Source organism: Buteo buteo, chromosome 1 (genome assembly GCF_964188355.1).
Source record: "Buteo buteo chromosome 1, bButBut1.hap1.1, whole genome shotgun sequence".
NCBI classification, from domain to species: Eukaryota; Metazoa; Chordata; class Aves; order Accipitriformes; family Accipitridae; genus Buteo; species Buteo buteo.
This window is the reverse complement of record NC_134171.1, coordinates 30,404,438-30,430,348: the sequence shown is the minus strand read 5'-3', so window position 1 is coordinate 30,430,348 and position 25,911 is coordinate 30,404,438. Positions and strand designations below refer to the sequence as shown.

Genomic DNA, 25,911 nt, shown 5'->3' with positions numbered 1-25,911 from the left:
AGTTTAGGCAAAGCAGGAACACCTGTCAGAAAATCACTTCAGAGTGATTTAAGCTACAGACTTAAGTCTTTCCTTCCCTGTGTTCTTAAGGTTTTTTTTTTTTGTTTTGGGATTTTTTTAATATATATATATATTTAATGCATTATAATAATAATGAAATTTAAGGAGCAGCAGCTCCTCCTCATTCACTTTATTTTGATTTACAAAAAGAAATCCTTGAATAACTTATTGAAAAACTTCTTGCAATTTTTCTAGTTGCAAAAATCAGGTGAAGGTTTTTATCCAACACATTAATAGCACATTGATTATGTGTACCTTTTCATGGTCAGCATGAAGCTGGTTATTTTCAAGACTTTCAAGTACTGTTTGTTAGTCTGTAAACTGTGAATTAAGTTTCTAAAATAATTAAAAATAACTGTAACTGTGTACTTGTACAGACATTAATTTTCATCCAAAACCAAATTACCTAGTTTCCCTGGTATGTTTTGATTAATACTATTAAATTCTAGGATTTTTATATAGAATTATTGTTTTTAAGGAAGTACACTGCACCCTGCTAATACCATCAAGTAAGTCTTCTAAATAGCACCCTGACAGGGTAGTACAATTTTTGCAGGACTGCCATGCCAATCACACTTGATACAGTTCTGGATGGAGTAAATCTGAAAGTGATGATGGTCTTATGTTTTTCTTAAAATAGTTCTTTGCCTTTCTCTGCAAATTACCCATGTTCCAAAGTCTTATTTTTTCCTCACAAGCTAGCAATAGGAAGAGTATATGTTTGTTAATCTTCATCATGTTAAGGACAGCTGTTCCCGTAGAACAAAGACTAAAATGAACTTTCTCTTAAGCCACTGAAAAGCAGCAGGGATGATTATCCAGCTTAATTCACCCTTACGCACCCACACAAACCAGACATAATTACCAAGTGTATGATCACCACACTCAGTATTCTACCAGACTAACAATCAGCACCTTTCCCAGTTTCCCTAATTCTTTTCATTTCACCTTCATACATGGTTCTTGAAGAGTTTGCAATTCCTGCCTGTCCCTGTAGTAAGGGACGACCTTTTCAAATATGAACTCCAAAAGCTATACTAATCCCACACTGTTCCAGATGTTGATATATAATAAAGTGAATGCACACTGTTTCTAAAGTCTGTAAAAGAATGACCTTCCCACTGGCTTATGAAAAAAGGAGACAATTTAATACAAAGAATTTAAGCCCTATATATTGTAAGAGCATAAGCCTCTAGCTGCAAGATGTTTTCTCATTGTTTCTTAAAAGACAAAGTCAGTCCAGGAATCTTAACATGAAAAATTTATTCTCTTATTTTCAAAAAAAACCCAAAGTAATCTTTGATTTCAAACTAACAGAACAAGATTAAGAGCAAATTATTTTAATACCCAGAAAAATAACAGGATTTATAGTAATCTATTTCTGGCACTAATATATATGCAAGTAGGCAAAAATCACACAAGCCTATTCCACAGGGGCAGCTTCAGTGTTTTCCTGTTCAGGAGCAGGTTCACCGCTGGCTTCTTTTCCTTCTTTGCTTCTTTTGGATTTTTTGTGTTTGTGCCTTCTGTGGCTGTCCCCTTCTTCACTGTCGTGACGACGTCTACTGTTACTGAATAAAGAAAGAGAAAAAAATACCTCAAACAAATTTTGTGACACTTCACGCCCCATTTAATTACAAAGTACCAAAAACCCAGCCTTTGCATTCATATTTGGAAACTGGCACCTTCTCCTGTTCTGACCCATATCGTATTTGGAAGTCAGGACCAAACTGCATTTTTCTTGGAGTGGTACATATATCCACCCATCCTGTACTTTTTGTTAGGAAATTGGAATGATTTTTCACATTTGTAGCCCATATTCTAATAGCAATACTTTTGATAATGTCATGTCCCTACTGGTATCCCTTAATGGTTTAACATTCTTGTTGACCCCCTTCCCTGGACTTAACCTTTATCTCAAGTGATCATGAGGGTTATTTTACTTACTAAGAATCACTGTTGAGTTCTTACGTTAATGCTGCTGAATGTCAGCTTCACTCTACCTCTTTCTGACCCACCATTTTTACCCTTCTTTCCCCAAATTCATAATTTCTGTTCACTAGCTAAGACTGTCACATACATCATTCAATATGAAGTTACCCGGGGCCAACATTGCTTTTTGTCTGTTCACATTTTATATGGCAGACTTGTTCCAAAGTAGTAAATCTGTTTACAGTCTTTCCACCAAACTCCAGTTTGTTTGGGGTTCTTTTAAAAGTTTACTTTATTTTTTTAAAGTGGTCAAGTCTTTCGTATCCTATTAAAAAAAAAAAAAATAAAAATCAAACCTTCGAGATGACTTGTGTCTAGTCTCTTCTTTCTCTCTGTGTCTCCTGTCTCTGTGTCGGTCTTCTTTCTCTCTACTTGTTCTATGGCGGTCATAGCCTCTTTCTGCGTAGTCTCTGTATCTGTATCGTTCTTCATCACTGATTAAAAAATAAGGTATTTTCAGGACAGTAACACTAAGCAGTATATATATTAGAAAAAGAAATTCTTACACACTCTCAAGATAAGTGACAGACAAATCTTAATGTCGCTTCTGGGTTTCTAAACAATATCCACAATGTATGCCAGAAGGACATTAAAGCTCTTCACCTTACACACTAGACTTCTGTGGTTAATACAATTTTGAAAGGGGATTGTTCAGTAAAAATGGAAGGAAAAAACAATATAACAGTGTCACATTAAGTTTATACAGGAGTTATCAAGCAGTTAGCTTAAACCTGTATCTAGCTGCAAATGAAGTACAATCCTACATAAACTTTAGTAATGTTTTCAGATCAGTGTGTGTAATGCTCAACACTTATCAGCACACTTTTGGACTATTATACCATTCGGGTAAATTAAATTAAATTTTGGTACAGTTGATCTATTTCCTTACATCAGCTTCAAGAAAGGAAAAGCTAGGTGCAAAGAGACTGACAGTAAAATATACTCAATGATTTGGGTTGCTTTTAAAATTAATTTCTCTCCAGTACCAACACTGTCTCTGCTTCCACTCCTCTCCTGGATTACCACGGGTGCTGCCCTGCCACAATGCTGGCAAAACTCCCTAAATATTACAGTCTATAGAAGAATTTAAAGGCTTCACTTAGGAATGTATTTTCATATTTTCATTTGATGAAAAGGGCAGTTCTAAGGGTTTAGTAAAATTTTAAAAAAAGATGAGAGCAGAATCTATAGTTAGCCAACACCATTCATACTACATTAGCATAGCTTAAAAAGGCGTGCTCATTTTATCACTTCTCTACCAAGAAAATCCTAGCCAGATACAGTGTCCAGTATCATTTAACAACAAAACTTCCAATACAAATGGACTTACTGTAACTACTTATATATCACATGAAGTCTTCATAACCATAGTTTGGAAGATCCCTACCAAGTCCTAAAGAAAGGCACAATGTGACCAGGCTTTCTGAGGCAGTAATTAAACCAGAAGGATTTAGGCTGGAAGGGACTTTGTGGATGTCACTTGGGCTAACCCCTCCTCAACACAGGGCTAACTCAGAAGTCTGGTCAGGTTGCTCAGGGCCTTGTTTAGTCAAGTTTTGAGTATCTCCAAGGCTGGAGATTCCACGACCTCCCTCTGTAACCTGTCTTAGCACTTGATCACTCTTTTTGTGATTATTCCCTCCCCTCCCCCCATATCTAACTAGAATTTCCCTTGCTGTGACTTTTAACTATTGCCTCTTGTCCTTTCTCTGTGCACCTTGAAAAAGAGCCTGGCTCTATCGTCTCTATAACCATCCATTAGGTAGTTGAAAATAGCCTTTAAAGAATCCTCCTCATCCTACTCCTTTCAAGCTAAGTAACTCCATCCCCTTAGCCCTGCTAACCATGTTATCAGACCTCCACTGGACTCTCCAGTCTGCCAATGTCTTCTTTTTCATATTGAGGGTCCCAAAACTGGGCACGGTACTTTGCACATTGTATCAAGTGCCAAATAAGAGGGGAATAACGACATTCTCCACCTGCGGGCTACACTCTAATGCAGCTCAATGCGTTTTGACCTTTATTGCACATGAAGTGCCAAGGCCCATTCAATTTGTTATCCACCAGGACACCAAGTCCTTTCCTGTAAAGCTGCTTCTAGCCAGCCAGACTCTCATCTGCTCTGCTGCATGGGATTACTGGGTTCCAGGACTTAGAAATACAGTTGTTGGGTTTTGGGTTTGTTTTTCAAATTGCTGAGGAAGAACCACAAAATGGTAAGATATCAATCAAATTCCAAAGTTTACATTTTTAGTGGTAACTAATTGACTTGAAATGATCAAAACAAAAAAAGAAAACATAGTATTTGCAGAACAGACAACAGTCCAAAAAGAACTGCATCTTCTCAAGGGGGCAGAGTGACACATATTGTAAAAATGCACAATTTCATCTGAGGATAGCAGGGTAAAGGTGGAACAGAATATAAAGACAGCTGAAGGCTCCTTTTTAAACCACATTGTGGTTATACTGATAGAATAAAAATAATTCCAATTTTCTTACGATTTTAAGAAATACTATAGCACAAATACAGCCTATTTATCTGGAAAAGAACTGCTAAAAATGTTGAAAGCAGTAATTTCTGAACAGTAAAAAGCTAAAGATGATGCTTACTCCAAATCCCACCACAGTGTCGCTTGAACAAAGTTTAAACAAAGGGAATTTAAATATAAGTAATGCATCTGCATTCTCTAAAATAGTTCTCATTCTCTTCCTCATAGCTCATTTCATTTTATTTTCTTAAATGCACAGAATTGAAAATAAACCTTCTTAAAAAACACTATGTCTGCATGTTCTGTCTTAAGCCTCTCTCACCTTCTCTGTGACTCCCAAACCAACTTATACTAGTTAAGGGCCTCCTGTTTTCTTACACAGCCATGTGGCAACAGCTTTGCTACAGATGGTGGATAATTTAGTCACATAAAAAAGTTGAGGCCTGCTCTTCCCCCTCCTTTACAGATAACTCTGGCAGCAGCACAGACATTTCTCGAGGCCTGGAAGCTATTAAGGTTCATTTCAAGCACCCTTGAATGACCAGGCTTCTTTCTGGCCTTCAATCAAGCTGTCTGAGAAACAGATGTTTAGATTGGTCTTGATTTCTCAGAAACCGACCCTGGAATCATAGCACATGCACATGGGAGACAATATCATCACATCAGCATACACGGAAAATCCCCTATCTTGCACCCAGTTTGGGTCTTCAGCTAAGAATCATCATGCAAAAAATATCATCTCTCAACTGAAGTAATATTGACTCCGGGTGCTCTCATTCCCCACAGAGTAACACCACTGGTAAAAACCATCCACCTAATAGCTAATGTATATATTCAACAAAACTTGAAACTTAACAAAAAACACTGAGAAAAGCATCAGGATGTTTACACCAAAATACTTAGCAAGTAATGAGCAAAGTAAGTTTAGATAAATCTGGCAAGCTAATAGACCTCTGCTCAATGGAGTCATAGTGAGCTCAACATTGAATGCTTTGTACTTGTGCACGTGAACCACACAACAGTTGCAGCTTTTTTCTTTCTGTTTTTTTTTTAAAAGTAATTAGAGAGTTGAAAGCCAAATAAAGTTATCTGCCATTATTTTTGTCATCTGCCTGAAAATGAAAAAAAGTTCTTGACCTTGAACTAATAGCTTTAAAAAAGATAGGACAGATTATTATCCAGCCAGTGCTAATGACCAAACTAACCATTTTAGCAGCTAATAACACCATTCATTAAGGTCAAATGTTGTACCACATTGCTCTTACCACTGAATTGCCAACTAAGATTCACTTAGTACTTCTATAGATTTTTCTAAAACTACTGATGTCAAAGAGAGCTGGATATCTCACTCCTACACAGGGCTTAAATCACACCTTTAACCTGTAAAGCACTATGACAAGTTTGGACATATACTGTTGTTTTTACAGTTCTGTTTTACATCTAGAAATTTAATTATAGTTTCCAAGAGAAAAGGGGGAAGGGGAGGAAGCCACACCCTCTAGCTTTTTGGAATATAGACCTGAACGCTAGATTTTGATGTTGAAGTACACTATTTAACAACACAGACACAGGGTTTTGAGCAGAGTTACAGCATGCTTAAGACATTTCACTAACCTGTTGAATACACTTGGAGTTGGACTGTGATCTCGGTCCCTCTCCCTGTCTCTGGTACGTTCTCGATCTCTGTCTCGGTCCCGGTCCCGATCCCGATCTCGGGATCGCTCTCTCTCACGTTCCCTATCCTTCTCTCTTCGTGCATAGTAATCCCACTGTTTGCTGGTGTCCATAAGACTAGACCACGAAGGAGCAGGACCTGCAAAGTGCGGAAAGGTGACTAAAGAAAAAGACGTGGGTATTAGAAAGAACAAAATCACATACCATATGAAAACTGTAATACTACTTATGCATGAGAACAGAGACATTTGTCAGCCTCCTCCAATGACATTTTTCAATCTTCCCCTTTCACACAGAAGTTAATTCTGAGCAAACTCTGCATTTTTTCCATGATGCTAATAAAGGCCTCTGGCAATCATTTAAATACTCATTATGAAGATGTACAGAACCAGGATATACACCACAAAGACTGCCTAAATCCTTCTGGGGAAAAAAAAAAAATTATGCAAAGATTTGCTGAAAGAATCTGATTTTACGTGGTCAAATGGCTTTGTTTTTGGGGAAACAACAAAACAAAAACAACCAGAAAACAAAACTACCTTCGAAACTCAGTGGCTCTGAGAGTACAGTTCAGAAAAACAAAGAAAAAGGATGCTTCTATCTTTATATTTAGATGCTACTATTTTTATGTTTTGTCTTTTAAAATCATTGTATTTAAAATACTTTAGTTACAAAGTTCTCATTCACTAATTTACATTTACTGTGCTTTGCCATACTTTTCTGATTACAGATGTAACAGCAGCTTTAGAAATAAATTCCACAAGTTCATTCTGGGGAGAAGAAATAACGCTCCTACTTATGCTTTGTAAGATACCATTTCTAATGAATATTCAGCACAGCCACTATTACCACTAAAATATAATAGTTTCAGAAAATTAAGCATTTTTTTCTTAATCTAAAAGATGATACACTTAAGAAGGAAGTCACAACATCATCTCACCACTTTTTTAGGTAATCAGCAATGGAAAGAGAGAAGGGACATGCTTCTCCATTGCTTTCTGCCAACTCCGATGTAATAAATAACTACTACTCTTAATACCCCAATTGTTCTGTCCTGCCCTCCCTCTCCAGAAGCCCCATGAATGCATTCTGTTAATGAAAAATAAGGGCTGTAGTATTTAACTGGAAACAGCACTCTCTAGTGGACTTACAGTACAGAGGACTTCCCACTTTCTGCTTATCTGCTTTGCTAGCCAATGATAACATAGCCTTCAATAAATCGTTTGTTTTGAGTTCCACTTCATTATCTATAATATGAGAACAATATTCACTTGACTTCATGGTGTCACAAAGAGACATTAATATATAATTAACATAAATATCCACTGAACAATGTAAAGTGAGTAATTGATGCTGTATTTAATACTGCCGAGTTATAAAACCAGTGGCTCCTCCTGACAGCTATGTTCAGACTGCCTTGCCTACAACGTCTGGGGTATGCCCACCCCAGAAAGCTTTGGCAGAAGCTTAAGATAGCAGTTTGCCAAGCGTCCAAAGGAGGAATACAAAAGACCTTTTGAGCAGGCAGTGGAGCAGGAAAAAACACTTCATTGTTAAAATACATTTGCAATGAAAAGCATTGTAATTCTTTTAAAAAGCATTTATACAAAGTTTTGCCTCTAACAAAATGCTTGACACTGTTTCACTTCAGGGCTACAGACAAAATGAGGAGTTAACAGAAAAAAATTTCCTAATACAATAGTATGTTGTTCATTATACTGCCAAAACCTGAAATTCTTCTAAGGAAAGCAGCCAGAAATAGCAGAAAAACAGCTGGACTTTAAAGACTGGTAATTTCCTTGACTTGCCACTATGTCAACAATATACGTATGGTCTACGAGACACTGGCTGCCAGAATATTCTGATCTAAAGTGTAAACTTAAGTTTAACTTTAAATGTATATTACAAAACAATTATTAATGATAGTATAAACTTTTACAATAGATTTTGGTTACTCCCTCACATCTGCAGTAATTCTCATCAGACAAAAGTCTGTCATTTCCACCCCAATAACCTGAGATAAACCAGTTACTTGATACTCTGCGCACTTTTGTATCTAGATTTTCACCAGTAGTTATTCACAACACACAAGAAGCTTACTTTCTAATATGAATTGGTGCTCTGTGTTTACTACTTAGAATGAAGTAATTTGTCACTTTTAGTATTTCTACATGGATTATTCTAATAACTTCTACAAAAAGAAGGACACTTCCGAAGTTTAACTCTCATTTTATTTCTAAAACAGGAAGAGAGGGAGCTTTGAACAATCAATAGTTTTGGAGACTTAAGTCCTGTTTTGGAGATGGTTTAAAAATTTAAAAGCTGCATGGTGTCCCAGTCTAAGGCAAACTATTAATACACCTTCTTTGTGCCTCAAAAAATACTGACTCTCAAACTGCTTCTGTAACACTAAATTTCTTGCAAGTTCATAAGATATAAAGAACACGTAGAGCACAGAACAGAGAAATACTTGAGGAAAAAGCGAACAAGCATACAAGTTGCTTCACTGGCAGACCAAACAGTGCCATATATTGACAGCTCAATAAAATTCAAAGATCTGATGGCAAAGGTAGCACTGAGTTGTGTAAAGATTTAACAGCAAATTGAAGAAACTGCATTGATGCAGTGGAAGAACACAAAGACAAAATAAGTATTCTTGAAGCTACCAGTTAAGAAAATTATTTTACTACACAACCTTCCTAATGGGCTTGCAGTGGGTAACATGCCTGACCACTATGGAAAAGACACCAAGGCATGAGATTAGCAATTTGAATAGGCAGAAGAAAGGCTAGAGCCTTAATCAAGATTGGTATTCTTTGCCATGCATTCCATATGCTCATCTTCCCCCGCAATTTTGACAAAGTCATGAAACATACAGAGTGGCAAAGAAGACAACGGGTTACAGATTCAGTGCTATCATCCAAAGCAACTATTAAATAAATATACTTTCCGATTCTTAATTAAAATTATCATCTGTACCCTAAGCCCTCAATTTACCTAAGTTCTGATGCACAGTGAGCACTGGTAAAATACTGACCAGCAATCATGTTGTGAGACAGAGACTATGAGAGTAAGGTGCTAGCCAGGATAACAACAGCGATAAAATGCCACTGAGCCTCTACAGATCCAAAAATCCGTATGACAGCCACAGCTTAGAGACAGACAATTTGCTTTGTGCAGCAAATATGAAAGCTTTTGCCACAATAGGGATGCCAGCTATACTGGGAAGATGGGAGCAGACTATGCTCCTTGGTCTCCATAACCATACAAAGGCAAACATAATTTTTTAACACTGCTGAGTAAATTCACATTCAATGTTGGCATGATCACAGTGACAGTCATCTTTCAAATATTGGTACTGCAACAACATAAGCATGCCATCACCTCTGAAGGTCAACATAAAACTTGGAAACATTCCTGTGTCCCTGACAATACTTGACAGAATAGCAAATTTTAACAAAAGAGATTCCGAGGTGAAAAACATTCTAAATTGGAGATTACATATTAGATGCAATATACATACTAATCACTGTAAGACTGCTTTCCTTATGATATTCTGCATGGCTTTGGATACTGAAGCTTCAGCAAAATAGTCACTCGGGTATCTTAGTTGTCTGCCTCAGCTTTACCTTCTTCTAAAACTTTAGCAAACACAGTTCAATTATTGCTAAAAAAGTAGTTAGCGTAAAGCAGCTGTTTGCCCACATCAAGAATTCTTGAAAACATAACAAGCTTCCATGCATGAAAGCAAACACTTGATAACTGATGAGGATCCTTTCAATGTCAACAAAGTACCATTTGTTACCCCATAAACCGCTCCAACTTCAAGAAATTACAAGCCATTCAAAAATGCCACTGTATATCTTCTCTAAAGACTTATGAACATTTGGGAGATACATTATCTGGACATGTGGTCTGTGCTGAGTTATGTATCACTGGAACAGGACAGAACTTTCCCTACAATTTCTCCTCCCAGCAGCTAGGGTCCAAAGGAACACAGAGCAAGGAAACAGAAAAAGCGGGAAGAAAAGGCACTAGGCATGGGTCTGGATGGCAGGTGCACTGAAGGCAGAGGCAGTGATTGGGAACACACAAGGTCCTGCACCTGGGTTGGGGCAATTGTCAACATCAATACAGACTGGGTGATGAATTGATTGAGAGCAGCCCTGTAGAGAAAGACTTGGGAGGTAATGGTGGACAAAAAATTAAATATGAGCTACCAATGTGAGTTTGCAGCCCAGAAAGCCAATCATATCCTGGGCTGCATCAAAAGAAGCATGGGCAGCAAGTTGAGGGAGGTGATTCTCCCTCTGTGTGCTCTTGTGAGATGCCACCTGGGGTACTGCATCCAGCTCTCAGGTCCCCAGTACAAGACATGTTGGAGCAGGTCCAGAGGAGGGCCACAATCATCAGAGAGCGGGAACAACTAGGTTGTTCAGTTTGGTGAGCCTGGAGAAGAGAAGGCTCTGGGGAGACCTTATTGCCGCCTTTCAGTACTTAAAGGGAGCTTATAAGATGGAGAGAGACTTTTTACCAGGGCCTGCAGTGACAGGACAAGGGGCAATGGTTTTAAACTGAAAAAGGGTAGGTTTAGACTGGACATAGGAAGAAATTCTTTATGAAGAGGGTGGTGGGACACTGGAACAGGTAGCCCAGAGAAGTTGTGGATGCCCCATCATTGGAACTGTTAAAGGTGAGGTTGGACGGGACTTTGAGCAACCTAATCTAGTTGAAGATGTCCCTGCCCATGGTGGGTAGGGGTTGGACTAGATGATCTTTGACAGTCCCTTCCAACCCAAACCATTCTGTGATTCTATGTTTATCTTCCCAATTTGGACTAGGTCAGGAAGAAGCTGACATCTTAGTATTTCTATCACTCTTTTGACTCAAGAAGCAGAGCTGTGCTAGGTAACAGTTCTAAACTCACTGTAAGTTCTGCGGATGTCCTTTTAATTGCACAGAATGAAACTTCTATTTTGGTTCGCTCTTACTATAAACCCAGAAAGTGATGTTTTTCAGCTTCAGATTTTTTCCATGACATTAACCAAAAATCCCCCAGACTGACTTTGCAACAGGATAGCTGAAGATTATAGTATCTTAGACAAACAGTTTTTCAAAGGTGAGGTACATCACTCAGGATTTCTCAATGGTTGGTCTTGGCATAAAAATAAGTATGCAAAACAATAGTATTTACCAACAACTGTTAAATTTGCAACAGCATGTATCTGTTCACAATGATAGGCAATAAACTTTCATAATGCATTACTGAAAGGGCCTGTTTAGTCTCTTAGCTAAAATTCTGATAAGGATATCAAACAATTTGATATAGCACTAGTCAAAATTTTCAAAGCCAGCAAGCCTACTCACCACTGCCATATGAAAATGCACGAACAGAACGACCATCATAGCCAGAAGAATGTCCACTGTTGAAAAGAAAATACATGTAACAATCCCGTTTTACCATCAAAGCTACCTCCATCAATAAACATATACTTTTAATATTGTTCCCCTGAATTCTTACCACCATACAGACTAAAACAAAGTGTTTGTTATAAATGGATTTAAGTCTTCCATTTTGAGCATTACTAATTAAGGAAGCTGTCTATTTCGGTGTCATGTATATTTCATGTTTTACTGCAGGAGGTAAAAATAGAATTCTCTCTTCTTAAAATTTAAAACAGAAAAAATCCATATCATCAAAGCTGTTCTTTTGTATTTTCAATGAATTTTCTATTTCAAATATTTCTTGTATCATAAGATGTTTCTGCACAGATACTGAACTTAATCTCCAATTGTTTGAAAGTGGTTCATTCATGAATGAAGCCATTCTCATTCTTTCTGTTAAAAACTAGGTATGTGAGCATATCTAAGAACAGGTGGAGTTCAAATGTGTAGTTCTATAAATAAACTATTAAATTAGCTACACATTTTCTAGGCTGACTTCTTTCAGCGGTAGCCAACTCAAGTAGGTAAAAACCAGAAAGGTTAAAAAGGATGATATGTGCACAAGGCATAATTCATATATATGTAATTCTTTCATGACTTTTAGCACTTCCTATGTAACTTGAATGAATTATCTTTGCAGTATTTAACCTAAGTGTTATTTCTGTTCTTGAAGGCACTTTAACATTAAGAAATAAGTTTTGGGTTAGCTTAAAAACAAAACAAAACCAATGATAATGAAAGGCCAATGCAACACCTTAGCATTTAAAAGTATGAGATTTAGCTCCTAGGTTCCACAACAAACTTGATTTTTGCACAGCATATTTCAGAAACTATATATTCACTACAAGTAAATGCAATGACTGCTGCTTAACAATTAGAAGCAGCACTCGCAGCAAAATGTCAGTATGAAATAATAAATTTACTTTCATACACATCAAATGCAACTAGTTAGGGTTTTTCCTGAATTAAATCAGATGAGGATTTTCTCAGAGATTTACCATCATCATCCTGTAGCGTATATGTTAATAGAATTTTCAATTTCAAAGGAAGAGATGTGTGCATCTTCCTTCAGTGAAATCCAAAGGACTGGTAAGAGGCTTGCACCATCTTCTGAAGTGAGCTTTGTATATGACCTGATTTTGGCCTCTACCAAAATATAAATACTTTTCAAGGACTGTGCTGGCCAACTATTTTTTCTTCCTTTTACATATAAAATATAAATAAAATATATTTACACATAAACATGTATATAAAAAAAGGTATTGAAAAAATACTTAGGCCTATTAAAGCTGAACACTTAGAACACACACAGTAGAAATAAAAATTTGGATTCTATGGAACTCTGGCTTTTCCTATAGCTTATGAGGGCTTGAATCTGTAGCCAAATTGTTCATTTGTGTTTATAGAAAAGGATACAGTAGCTGACAAGTATACGGTTCACTTAAATAAGCCTTCAGACTACTAAAGAATACTTCAACAATCATTACCTTGACTTTGTTCCTAAGTCTTGGCATTGATATAGTGTCATAACTCAACTAAAATAATAAGTGGTCAAGTAACCTACTCAAAAGAATATTGTCAGACAGCTGAGACTAGTAACACTTCTGTAAAAATACTGTAAAAATCTGAAACTATCTCCCCACTCCCAGACAAAATCCATAAAACACTGCATAGAGTAAGAGTCCTTACTAATTATTTCCGTTACAGAATACTGATATGTTGCTTTATAAGACTTCAAACAGATAATCACCTTTCTATTGTGGGTATGAGGGAAGGTGGAGGACCGCCAGGTGGTGGTGGAAAGCCTGTAATAATAAATTAGGTGAGGGGGGGGTGGGAATAAAAAAAAACAAACCACAAACCAAACATAAACACATAAAAGAACTAAGCTAAGCATAAAATGGCAAACAAATTCCAGAGAGTATAACGCAAAAATTGTTTCTCACTGTGTAAATGAGCTTTGTTTTGTAAGACTGAGAACTACTTTCCAGCTTAACAAAAGTAGAGTATTAAACATTTAATATTATCAATGCTTCAACCCAAATACCTTATCATTCTTCAAAATACAATAATTTAGAAGCATAGGAAAATTCCTGAGTATGTAACAATACTTTATAAACAACAATCACAACTATTTTCTGCATAGCTGAAAAAAAGGAATGGAAAGAAAAGAAGGAAGCACACATCTAAGAAACTGGTTGATTAGGTCCACTACTCAGCAACCGGCGTGACATCAGAATATCTGAGCCTACATCTACACATACAGTTTTGTATTTATGAACTTTTATCTATATAACTAAAAGGAAGTTGATAAGTTGCACATCCATTAAGTTTTCATTTCTTAACCAGATGTGAAAAAAAATTCTAAGCAAGTTTACCTGGTGGTGGCACTGTTATTGGTATACCTGAAAAGAAAACAAATAATGTATCATTATAGTAACAGTTTATGTTTATTATCTGTCAATCTAAAATCAGATTGAGCTATCACCACATACATGATCAAGAAGAATAATAACTTATTTTCTGTGTCCGCAGATCAAGACCTCACATTAATACCAACTGTTAAGATTTTATGCAAACCTTGTGAAATGTGGCTTTTTATTTAAACTCCTATTCTTCAGGAACTTATTTAATCAGAGACAAAAATAATGATGAATAACTCTGGGTCTCAAGATTAGAATTAAATCCCTAACCCTAAAATGTTTATTATCCAGAAGGAAAGTAACATCCCATAGCATGTATTTGCTTTTATTTAAATAATATATATATATAAATAGCAAGGACAGGTAGCCTGGGAGGAATAAGAGAAATTGTAGGAAAGCTAAAGCCCTGATAGAATTAAATCTGGCTGGGGATGTATGTCAAGGACAACAAGAAAAGCTTCTATAGGTACATTGGTTATAAAAGGAAGACTAGGGAAAATGTGGGCCCTCTCCAGAAGTAAACAGGAGACCTAGTTACACAGGACATGCAGAAGGCTGGGCTACTCAATGACTTTTTTGCTTCAGTCTTCACTGGCAAGTGCTCCAGCCACACCACCCGAATCACAGAAGGCCAAGGCAGGGACTGGGAGAATGAAGAACCACCCACTGTAGAAGATCAGGTTCAAGACCATCTAAGGAACCTGAAGGTGCACAAGTCCATGGGACCTGAATGAGATGCATCTGCAGGTCCTGAGCGAACTGGTGGATGAAGTGGCTAAGCCACTATCCATCATATTCGGGAAGTCGTGGCAGTCCAGGGAAGTTCCCACTGACTGGAAAAGGGGAGACATAACTCCCATTTCTAAAGAGGGAAAGAAAGAAGACCTGGGGAACTGCAGGCCAGTTAGTCTCACCTTTGTGTCCAGCAAGATCACGGAGTGGATCCTCCTGGAAACAATGCTAAGACACATGGAAAATAAGGAGGCGATTGGTGACAGCCAACATAGCTTCACTAAGGGCAAATCATGCCCGACAAATTTGGTGGTCTTCTACAATGGGGTTACAGCATTGGTGGATAAGGGAAGAGCAACTGACATCATCCACCTGGACTTGTGCAAAGTGTGTGACACTGCCCTGCATGACAGCCTGGCCTCTAAATTGGAGAGACATGGATTTGACAGATGGACCACTCAGTGAATAAGGAATTGGCTGGATGGTCACACTCGAAGAGTTGCAGTCAATGGCTCAATGTCCAAGTGGAAACTGGTGACAAGTGGTGTTCCTCAGGGGTTGGTATTGGGACCGGCGCTATTTAACATCTTTATTGGCAACATGGACAGTGACATTGAGTGCAACCTCAGCAAGCTTCCCAATGACACCAAGGTGTGGGGTGCGGTCGACACACCGGAGGGAAGGGATGCCATCCAGAGGGACCTTGACAGACTTCAGAGGTGGGCCCATGTGAACCTCATGAAGCTCAACAAGGCCAAGTGCAAGGTCCTGCACATGGGTCAGGCCAATTGCAAGCACAAATACAGGTTGGGCAATGAGTGGGTTTAGAGCAGCCCTGAGCAGAAGGACTTGGGGGTGTTGATTGACAAGAAGCTCAACATGATCTGGCAATGTGCATTTGCAGCCATACCCTGGGCTGCATCAAAAGAAGTGTGACCAGCAGTTTGAGGGAGGTGATTCTCCCTCTCTGCTCCTCTCTCATAAGAACCCACCTGGAGTACTGCATTCAGCTCTGGGGTCCCCAACATAAGAAGGACATGAACCTGTTGAGTGAGTCCAGAGAAGGGCCACAAATATGATCAGAGGGCTTGGAGCACCTCTCCCATGAAGACAGACTGAGAGAATTGGGGTTGTTCAGCCTGGAGAAGAGAAGGCTCTGGGAAGACCTTATTGCAGCCTTTCAGTACCTAAAGGGGGCCTACAAGAAAGCTGAAAAGGGACTTTTTACAATGGCATGTAGATATGGGACAAGGGATAATGCCTTTAAACTGGAAGAGGGTAAATTTAGATTAGATGTAAGGAAGAAGTTCTTCACTATGAGGGTGGTGAGGCACTGGAATGGGTTGCCCAGAGAAATTGTGGATGCCCCATCCCTGGAAGTGTTCAAGGCCAGGTTGGCTGGGGTTTTGAGCAACCTGGTCTAGTGGAAGGTGTCCCTGCCCATGGCAGGGGGTTTGGAACAAGATGATCTTTAAGGTCCCTTCCAACCCAAACCATTCTATGATTCTATATTCCATGACTGGATGAAAGGAAACGCAATTGGTCTCTGACCTTTAATAGCTTAGTATAGGAAACAGTAGGTCCACATGGACAAAATATTCTAGCAACAGTAAGCATTACAGACTTTTCAGTCAATGCTATGCCACACTGCAATTAATCATACAGTTGCTACCTGGAGGGAAAAAAATTGTTCAGTAGTCCATTTTCTTGTAAATATCTGAGAAAGGAGCATCCTTTAATACAAACACATTTGAAAGCTGTTCTAACTTTTCTGGTGTTCAAACCTAGCTTAGCTGTTACAAATCTAAGTAAAAGCTGAGAAATTGTTCCCAACTAAAAGTTAGCTGACCTAACAAAATATACTGCCTCAACATATAAACCTTACTCGATTAGGAAAGGAATGATTATAAGGTGAAAATAATTAATATACTTTAAAGGACATTATCTTTTCATACTTTGCAAAGAACTAGCTTCATCTCAATTGAACACACAAAACACTGTTACATGAAAATAATAAACTGGGCTAAAACAGTGTCATCAGAAAATAGACTACCAGGCATAAAGCTCTTTCAGCTATGAGCAACTCTGCTTCCATTAAAAAACAAGTACTTTCAATCTGACAACTCACTGCAAGACTTTGGGGGGGGGAGAGAATAGAAAACTTAGCCAAGTGCTTTCATCAGTTTTGCCGTAATTGAATAAACATCCAGAAAGAACAGCAGCCAGACCCACTTAAATTAAAACCCTTCTCATTCAAGTTCCAGACTTCATCATTCAGAGAATATCCTAGATGTAATGGCCACTGCACGACTGATTTTATGTATATATCATTAGTTCAACATTAGAACTAAAAGACTATTGCATGGCAGCAACATTTAACTACATCCACCTATTACAGTGTCTAGAAATGCCAACTGCTCCCAAATTGCCTTGGCAGAACGACAGAATGAAGGAATATGCAAGCTGAGGAAGAGTCATCAATATCAGTGTTCACTAATTGCTGGTGATTTCACTAACATGAATTCTTACCAGCATCAATCCTACAGGATTAAACAAATTGTGAAACAAAATTGAGGTTGCTGTCCAATCCTGAAGACTTAAAATCTAATCTCAGAGCCAAAATATAAGACTGGAGACAGTGAACCCGCAAAGCCAAATTTCTAAACTGCATGATCCATTTTCTCTTCACCAGCACACAAGCTTTCCAATGTGCACTGTCGTCGTTAAGAACACTGCAATTCACACCATAAAAAGTTTGACAGTGTAACATTTAAAAGACCAAACACTCCTAATGAAAATTTCTGAAAGAAAAGGAAGACTGGGAACTCAAACTGCTGCATAGCTGAAGTATTTTCTATTTTTTTTTGTTAATTATCCATCTTAATAGATTCTTCATGAGCCTACAACATAGAAAATACATATATAAAAATATATAAAAAATACCTCTTAACAGCAATGTTAAGAACATAAGCAAGAAAAGCACCAGAAGTTCTCTCAAACTGATTAATTTATTAGCTCTACCTTATGCTTAAAAAAATTTCAACTCCTCCACTAAAAACAATATATTGTTAGCACTGACCACAGCTCAGCACTGTGCACAGAACTGCGTGGAAAGCCATCAGCTAATACTCTTTAAAAAAAGAAGAAATTCTGATTAAACAGTTAATATATTCCTCAGAATTTTATCTTGTGCAGGAATACAAATAAAAATCTCATCACAAGATTAAAAGCCAAATGAAAAATTTCACTTGAGAGCCATTCAAGCAAAATTAAGACAGACTGAATATGACTAATACCCAGAGACCAAACATCTAAATAATTTGAATAAATTCATTAATACAGGTTATTATACTAAAAAAGCCACACAGGCGTTTTTTCCTCAAAAACCTTTAAGAACATTAAAAAAGTCATGATTAATGATTATATAATTTTAAGACAGAAGCTAATTTACTTGATGGTATCATAATGGATCTTCTATATTCCAAGTTAGCAAGTATCACTAAAAAGATCTAACCAAAATCTTCTTCCTCACCTTCTTCACTAACACACAAATGTGACAGAAAACAAGAAACAAAAAAATTATAAACCTCAGTTAATGGAAAATTAAAAATTTCTTAACTCTTCACTCCTTTGCCTTCTTCTAACGCAATGTATGAAAATATACTTGAAGTGTCATCAGCCAATTACTTCTGAGAAAAAAAAAAAAGACGCTGAAATATCGAGTCATTTCTTGCAATGTAGGGACTAAACTTGAGTACCGGTGCAAGAAGGTGCCTCAGCACAGATCATGTCACGTCCCTACAACACACTGTACTGCCACAAAGATACACCTGGCCTAAACCTAAATATTCAGACTCGTGTCAAAAGCAATCCAAATGGCATTAGTGCAGCATTTTACCTAATATACTCAAAATTGCTTTCAGGACATTGTATAACATCCTACTAACTCAAAGCTGGTAAATATTTACAGAAAACCAAATAGGTTTTACTAAAGGAAAGCAATGCCACATGTGCTCCACTTGCAGAATAAGGAATCGAACGTGGTAACATTGCTACAGCTTAACAACATACTGCAAATAGCTGAACTGCCTAATAGCCCGCAGCAATGTAACATAACTCAACTTGGTGTAAAAACTCTGACACAGGCTAAACTAAGTCAAATTCTCTCTCATTTATCACAAGATAAAAAGTACACACTTAGATTGCTGGGCCTGAGCAGATGTACAGTTACTTGCTAAGCCCTGGTGTAAGTCTAGGCAGTCAAACTTCCCAAACCTATGCAACAGAAGCTCAATACTTCAGAGGAATTTTTTCTTTAATATCACAAATACATGTCACATTTTAACTATGCTCTTAAACCAAAACATGTAAAACAACTTTTAAAGCCTGTTAAACAGAAGCATCCACTTTCTTCTTTAGATTTAAATTACTCCAACATAGCAATAAACCAAGCAAACAAAAAACAACACATTTTTTGCCACAGCCAGTTATCTCCTAGGAGTACAGGAAAATTTTCTACATTTGGCCCTTTGAATCGTTCCAGGACTCGTTCCTCAAAAAAGATTTGAATTGCAAGAGTGAATGAATTCAGAACAAGAGATCTAACTTCAAAGCAAGATCCTTTTTCAAAGGGGCTTTTGGAGGATGTTTTATATTTGGAATACTTAAATTTTCTGGCAAGTAGTCCCGGTTTAATATTGGGTAAGAGTATTTTTTTTCCTCCTCCTCCATTGAACCTAGGAGGGATGGCAGATTCTATTTTAGTAACAGCTTTGAAGATAAAGAGCTGGCAACAGCACAATTAAAACACAGGCCTGAAGAAACCAAATCCACAGCTCTTAATCGTTATTTTCAAATCTACTTGAAGCACGGAAGGATGTTGAAGGAGACCTTCTGAACAAGTGTATGTCATAAACCTGTCTGTAAACCACAAGACTAAAGCCAAATCTGCTTGCTAAATCTGTAACATGTGCGGATTTCTTTCACCTTTAAAAGCTCAACAGGTGAGGGGTTTCATAAGAACAGTCCAGTACACCTATATGACACCCCTGCGCAAAGTGCATTTGGGGTGTCTCTGGGGGTTCCTCTCATTCTTTTAATAAAACACAACTTAGATCACCTTTTCTGTACCTCAATTACAATTAAAATAATTACTTTCTAAAAACCTGCAATGCATTACCTATATTATTTTATCAGAAAGGTTTTAATCCAGCCTAAAACCAGTGTTATCATTAGCATCATGTTCTTCTCCTTTCTGTCCCCCATGCAGTAAGAAAACATCACAAAATTGCCAGAGCAGTAGCATATTCTCTCTTCACACACCCTATTTTTTATACTTATGCACAAAAGCATGGAAAAGGGCACAGAACTATTTCATCTTTAAATCTCTTCTGTTTTCTAGGTTGCAATCATTTTGTGTATGACAATCTCGGATGAAAGCCAGAGCTTGCCAGGCAGCAGGAGTTAATAGTTTTAAAATCATCATCAGCAATTGAAGAAAGGAACCTGTTCTATGAGGATTTAAACCCTACAAAACCCCACACAAAGCTGCTGCACAGAAATAATAATGTTACTTCCTTGCTTATGCATGTATTAACAGAGAAACTTCTAAAAGATTCCCTATGCAAACAGAATAGCAAAGAAACTGCTCAGCAGGATTTCAGAACAAGTCAAGCAAAAGAATCCAAGGAACAAAAGGAGAAAGTAAGGAAAGGGGCTCCACCTTAAATCAGTCTCTTCTATAAACAAATCCTTCACTTTCCTACTCAAATGCTCCCCAAAGTTCCTCCATCTATTTTCATTTCTCACTGACCACTCGTCTTAGCTTCTTGGTAAGTCCATTTGAACTTAATTCCTTAAAATGACAATGTTCAGGTAACTGCACTATTTGTGCAAATGCCCATGACTCTTCCCCCAGTAAATTTTCATAAATACCAAGTTTCAGTAAATATTCAGTAAATACCAGTAAATTTCAAACCAGATTTAACAATGAGAAGAGCTCTCAAAGAGCTTTGATTCCTCTAAGATTCACAGACACTGGATAAAAACATCAGGTGCTAATAAGACCTCTGACTGAAAGAAAGGATACGGCACAAATGCAATTCTTATCAGACTTCTGGGAATTCATACATACTGTGAGGGCAAAGGGGAATTAAACCTTCTGTTGCTGCTTTGACCTTAGACATCAGAGAATCCAACTTCTGACACAAATTCATGGTATGCCATACTTTTAGTTCAAAAGTTTGTAGAATGATTTGTTAACATGTACCTCTCAATAGCATTAACTGTAGTTGAATTGCAGAAAATAGCTTCTCACTTCAAACATTTTCAAGAACACAGGATCCAACATTTATTCTTTAGGTAATTATTTACTACTTGGGATTATGCTTACTGAGAAATTAAAGACAAAAGTTTGTTTCTGCCTTACAGAAATATTTAAGAAAAGAGTAGAACACAAAATTTTGAAATTCTGCACATATAGCCAAATGTGTATGGAATGTGTCATCTTTAATTCATGATCTACAAGCATTTGATGAGAATGCATCTCTCATTTTTCACATCCTGTGTAGTGCAGGATATTTACCTGGTGGGGGAATCAGAGGTGGAGCAGTACTGACAGTTGGAGGGGGTGGGAGGAAAGGAGGTGGTGGAAGGTGGGTAGGTGGAGCTCCTGGAGGGAAAAATGGAGGTGGCTTGGTAAAATTGTCTACTTCAGGATTAGATCGTTCTGAAAGAACCTGTAAAATATCAAACTATAGTTACAATTGCTATGTCAAAAGGGTAGAAGTTAGGTTTCCTCTCTTTCCAGTTACTACAACAGGAAAGTATTACTTATGCACCTAAAGAGCCACATTCAGATGGTTTAAGTTCTATCTGCATCTCTACGTTCAGTGTCCCATACTTGCCAAGTACCTCTGAGGGTCTAAGAGCAGCCAACAGGGAACAACAAACGTAAGATCTGAGAGGGAATTAAAGCCATCTGAATATGGCCCAAAACACCATCTTAAATTTATATATAAAGGAAAATATTTTAAAAATCAATATGAAAAGCATGAAAAAACCCAAGACTTTAAATTACTTAAACACAGTGAGATCAGCTGAAAAACACATGGCAGTGTTTTCAATATAAGCACTACAATCCATTATTATTTTCATTGTTTAACCTTAACCTAAGTTGGCATAGAAATGCAGCTAGGGCACTAAGCAACCTTGATTCTTCTCCACAGGTAAGTCAGGAGAGAAAAAGTGTATTCAATCTTAAAGCACTTAGTTGTTTTCTTAAGATAATCCAAGCCCACAGACTAAAATCAGAAAGACTATCTTACATTTTATGGTAAAATAATACAATATAATTAAAAAAGAGTACTATCAACTATTTATTCCTTCACAACTTATTTTTAAAAGACTGCCTTTCTCAAACTGCAAACGAAGAGGCCTTCACTTTCAGCATTAGTGTCTGGCAGGAATAGGGGAAAGGTGGACAGTTTAAATATTTATGTTTGTCACTTAGTAAACAAAACACTGTCCTTTACAGATGTAGCAGAGCCAATGCTGTCTCCTGGATTCTAAGTCTGCAATATTGCTCATTTCCTTTCAGTAAGAAGTGTACCAAAACATTTATGTTTTGAAATATATCAAATATTTCATCTTAATACACTTCAATTAACTGCCACAACTTTCTTCCTGAACTTAAAGCTACTTCTGTATTAATCATTCATACACACTGAAATGTTTTAATCAGAAGCTATGGGGAAAGCAAAAATGTCTTTTAGTCAAAAACAATGTGCAAATCTGCAGTATAAAACCTGTATGTTGCTGTTTTCATTAGCACGCCGTCGTCCTTCCACCCTGCTGATAGTGATGGTCTGTCCAATCACATCTATTGTGCCAGATAATCGCCTGCAACAGGACAAACCAGAATCAACAAGCAGAATTAGAAAATAAAAAAAAAAGAGAAAAATAAAAGAGAGAGAAGAAAGTCTTATGGACTTCTCTCATTCTAAATGCTAAAAGTTCCTTCTCCTGTATAAAACATAAAAGACCATTTCTAAAGAACATTAAATGTGATAAATTTGCTGAACTACGCAAGTGTGTAGAACTAAACAATGCAGCAATAAAGACTCCTGTAGGACAAAGGCTGACTCTCCACATTCTCCTTCCATCCCCTACAAGATAATAAATCTGTACTTTTGTTACTGATAAAAGAAAAAAAAAAGGGGGGGGGGGGGGAATACAATGAGATCACAAAAAACCTCAGTAAGAAAAAAATCTATTAAACAGAACTTCTACAAAAATGTGAAGTAAAATAGTTATAAACTAATCATTAGAAATAATTTCTAAACTGCAAGAAACCATACTGGAGGATTCCATAGAAGATCAAATGAAAATAAGTTAGGAGGTAGAAATAAACATAAGCCAACCCTACCATGCATACTATCAATATTGCAGTACATACTGAACAAAATCAGCCGCCAGCTCTGTTATCTTGGAATACAGAGTCTTAATATCAAACAAAAAGTATATGAAACTAGTAGACACTGGACTAAATTAAACCTTGCATCAAACTCAAAGGAATCTTAGACCAACCATTCATACTTATGTTCTTCAGTTTTCCAAATGCAAAATGTCTGTCTCTCAAACACCTCTAAAACATTTGCATAGCTAAGCACTATGTTCACCTCCTTTAAAGAAACTGGCAACAGAGCAGCACAAGACCCACCTCAGTCTCCCTTACAAGCCAATCAGGCAACAACAGAACACAATGTAAGTTAAGAATACCTACCTTAGAAATAGTTAGTAATGGATTTTTAAAGAAAGATGACAAGAAAAGTGGCATGCATAGACACATTCCTTCCCTCCTAGTTTCTGCCAAACAAAAAATTTAAGGGCTTCCCATGCAATGGTGTTTAATAGCCCCGATTAACTTGCATTTGCACAACCTCTTTTGAACACACTTTTAATCTCCAGTGATGAGACCTGTTTCAGCTATTTTTTTTGACCAACAACTGTATTTGGTGCCCTACAGTCCTTGTGTTAAAAAAAAAAAAAAAAAAAAGTAAAAAAATGTAAAAATGTCCCTGTTCTCTGCCAGTGTAGCATTCGTGGGACCTCTGTGTATCTCTTCTCAGTTTTCTCTTTCCCAAGCTGAACTAATGCACATCTCTCCTCATACAGAAGTGACTATAATTTTCACTATTTATTTCATCTTTTTGTGGACCGTTCCTAACTCTACTATACCTTTTCTTGTCTGACGTAAACAGAATCACAGATAATATTCAGCTCTCAGCGCACCATGGCTTTATGTACTACCGTAGTGACTTTTCCCAGTTTGTTCCCCACTGCTAATGATGACTACCTTTCCATTTTCTTATTTTGGCTAACACTGGAAACTGAACTAGCATTTTGGGAAGCAGCAACAATAATCCCAAGATCTCTTTCTTAATGGGTATGGTTATTAATTATGAATGATTAATTTGAAGAAGTGCATCTTATTTAGAAAAATGCAATCTAGGATTTAAGTTTTCAGTGATTTCAGTTCACTATGAACAAGTTATTCCAGTCCACACTGGAGTAAATGTGTGAATTTTAAATGCAAATATATCTTACTTCAGTTCCAAACCAGTCAATCTATTAAGCTTATGCCTGTTAGAATTAAGTTGTTCCTACTATAAAATTCTTAACTCCCATGTACATATTCACATAGTCTTGTTAAGAGATGCATCTTTAAGCCCCCAAAACCATCTGATATTGTGGCCACACAGCTGTCAACTGCAACTTTTTTTTTAACTTTTCAAAGCAGATTAAAAATGCTACACTGAGGGCAAAGACATGATGGCATTCCATTGGATACAAATAAATCAACCACATGGAAATATACTGACAGTAAAGAAGGACTCCAGGCGCCAGACCAGAAAATGATATGACAAGGATCTGAATGTCATCTACTAAAACTAAAACCTGGTATCTGTGACAATGGGGAACCACTATTTTGAAGAGAGGAAGAATCTAAAGTATAGTGAACTTTCCTGTTTGCAGCCCCCAAACAAACAAAACCCAGAAACCTAGCTTTATGGAGAATTTATAACTTATTATTCTTATGCAGAACAGAACAAAACCTACCTGCTTTGCAGCCCACAGTTAATTTCTAAAAGAGGTTAAAAAGCAGGATTCACTTAGGTCAACTCCATTAGAAAATGAGGTACAAAATTACATTGCTAATGGATGAGAGAAACAAAGGTACATCTCTGTCACACCTATAACGGAAACCATAGTAGAGAAAACTGACAATATTTACCAATAGCATGATATCTAACAAAGTAAAAGAAAGACTGGGAAAAAAACTTTCAGGAAATTTCAGAAGAGAAATCCATAGAAAGAAAAGAAAAAACAAACTACTTCTAGTTTTAGAGGACAAGTTCTTTTATTTTTTGTATCTAGTGGACTACTAACAACATTGATACAAATAGCAAGGAGAACAGCTGGAAGGTGGGATTACAGGCTCCAAGTTCTGCTGGACTGATAGCTCTGACCCCAATTGCTCAAATACATAGATTCTGCTGCAGCTGAAAAAGACAGAGCAGACAGTAGAGCATGAAGGATCCATTAGATCTCCCAGAGATAATCTAAATTTCCTGGTCAGACTGCATACTGAGGATGATTCAAATGCCTGTCGTCTGAGCTTTTCAATATCTGGGTTTAGAGCTTCCTCTGGGATTTTAAAGCAAGCTCATTAAGCACAACGGTTTGAACGAAATAAAAAGTCCAGTGGTACAAGAATCTGAGAACAAAACTGCAAACTAGAACAGCGTACTATACAGCAGCCTCTCCAAGGATAACGTAAGTTTAAGAAATTCTCTGTTCTTCTCTGATGCCATCCTAAAAGTCAGATTGTTTCAGTCTAAATCCTGAAATAATCAACACCTGCTTTCCTAAACCTCCCCAGTGGTCTTGCATGGTATTCAAACGCCTCTGCACTTTGGATTATTATTTTGCTTTCAGTAACTAAGTCAGTGTCGTGGTTTAACCCCAGCCAGCAACTAAGCACCATGCAGCCGCTCACTCACTCCCCCCCATCCAGTGGGATGGGGGAGAAAATC

The 25,911-nt window shown here is 37.3% G+C and overlaps 1 protein-coding gene across 9 annotated transcripts in view; it reads right to left on the bottom strand.

The window, feature by feature from the left end:
• Nucleotides 1–1,306: 1,306 nt before the first annotated feature.
• The window catches only part of FIP1L1 (factor interacting with PAPOLA and CPSF1), a 44,494-nt gene continuing 19,889 nt past the window's right edge, over nt 1,307–25,911 (bottom strand). For 4 of the 9 annotated variants that reach the window (XM_075025863.1, XM_075025893.1, XM_075025874.1 and 1 more), the window contains 9 exons: nt 22,621–22,714; nt 21,399–21,552; nt 14,039–14,065; nt 13,411–13,465; nt 11,583–11,638; nt 7,367–7,462; nt 6,156–6,375; nt 2,349–2,486; nt 1,307–1,631 (listed from right to left, as the gene is read on the bottom strand). In XM_075025863.1, coding sequence (XP_074881964.1) covers nt 1,484–1,631; nt 2,349–2,486; nt 6,156–6,375; nt 7,367–7,462; nt 11,583–11,638; nt 13,411–13,465; nt 14,039–14,065; nt 21,399–21,552; nt 22,621–22,714 — 988 coding nt within the window. In that variant the 3' untranslated portion in view covers nt 1,307–1,483. The remainder of the gene's footprint in view (nt 1,632–2,348; nt 2,487–6,155; nt 6,376–7,366; nt 7,463–11,582; nt 11,639–13,410; nt 13,466–14,038; nt 14,066–21,398; nt 21,553–22,620; nt 22,715–25,911) is intronic. The other 5 variants (XM_075025912.1, XM_075025932.1, XM_075025940.1 and 2 more) reach the window with 3 other exon arrangements.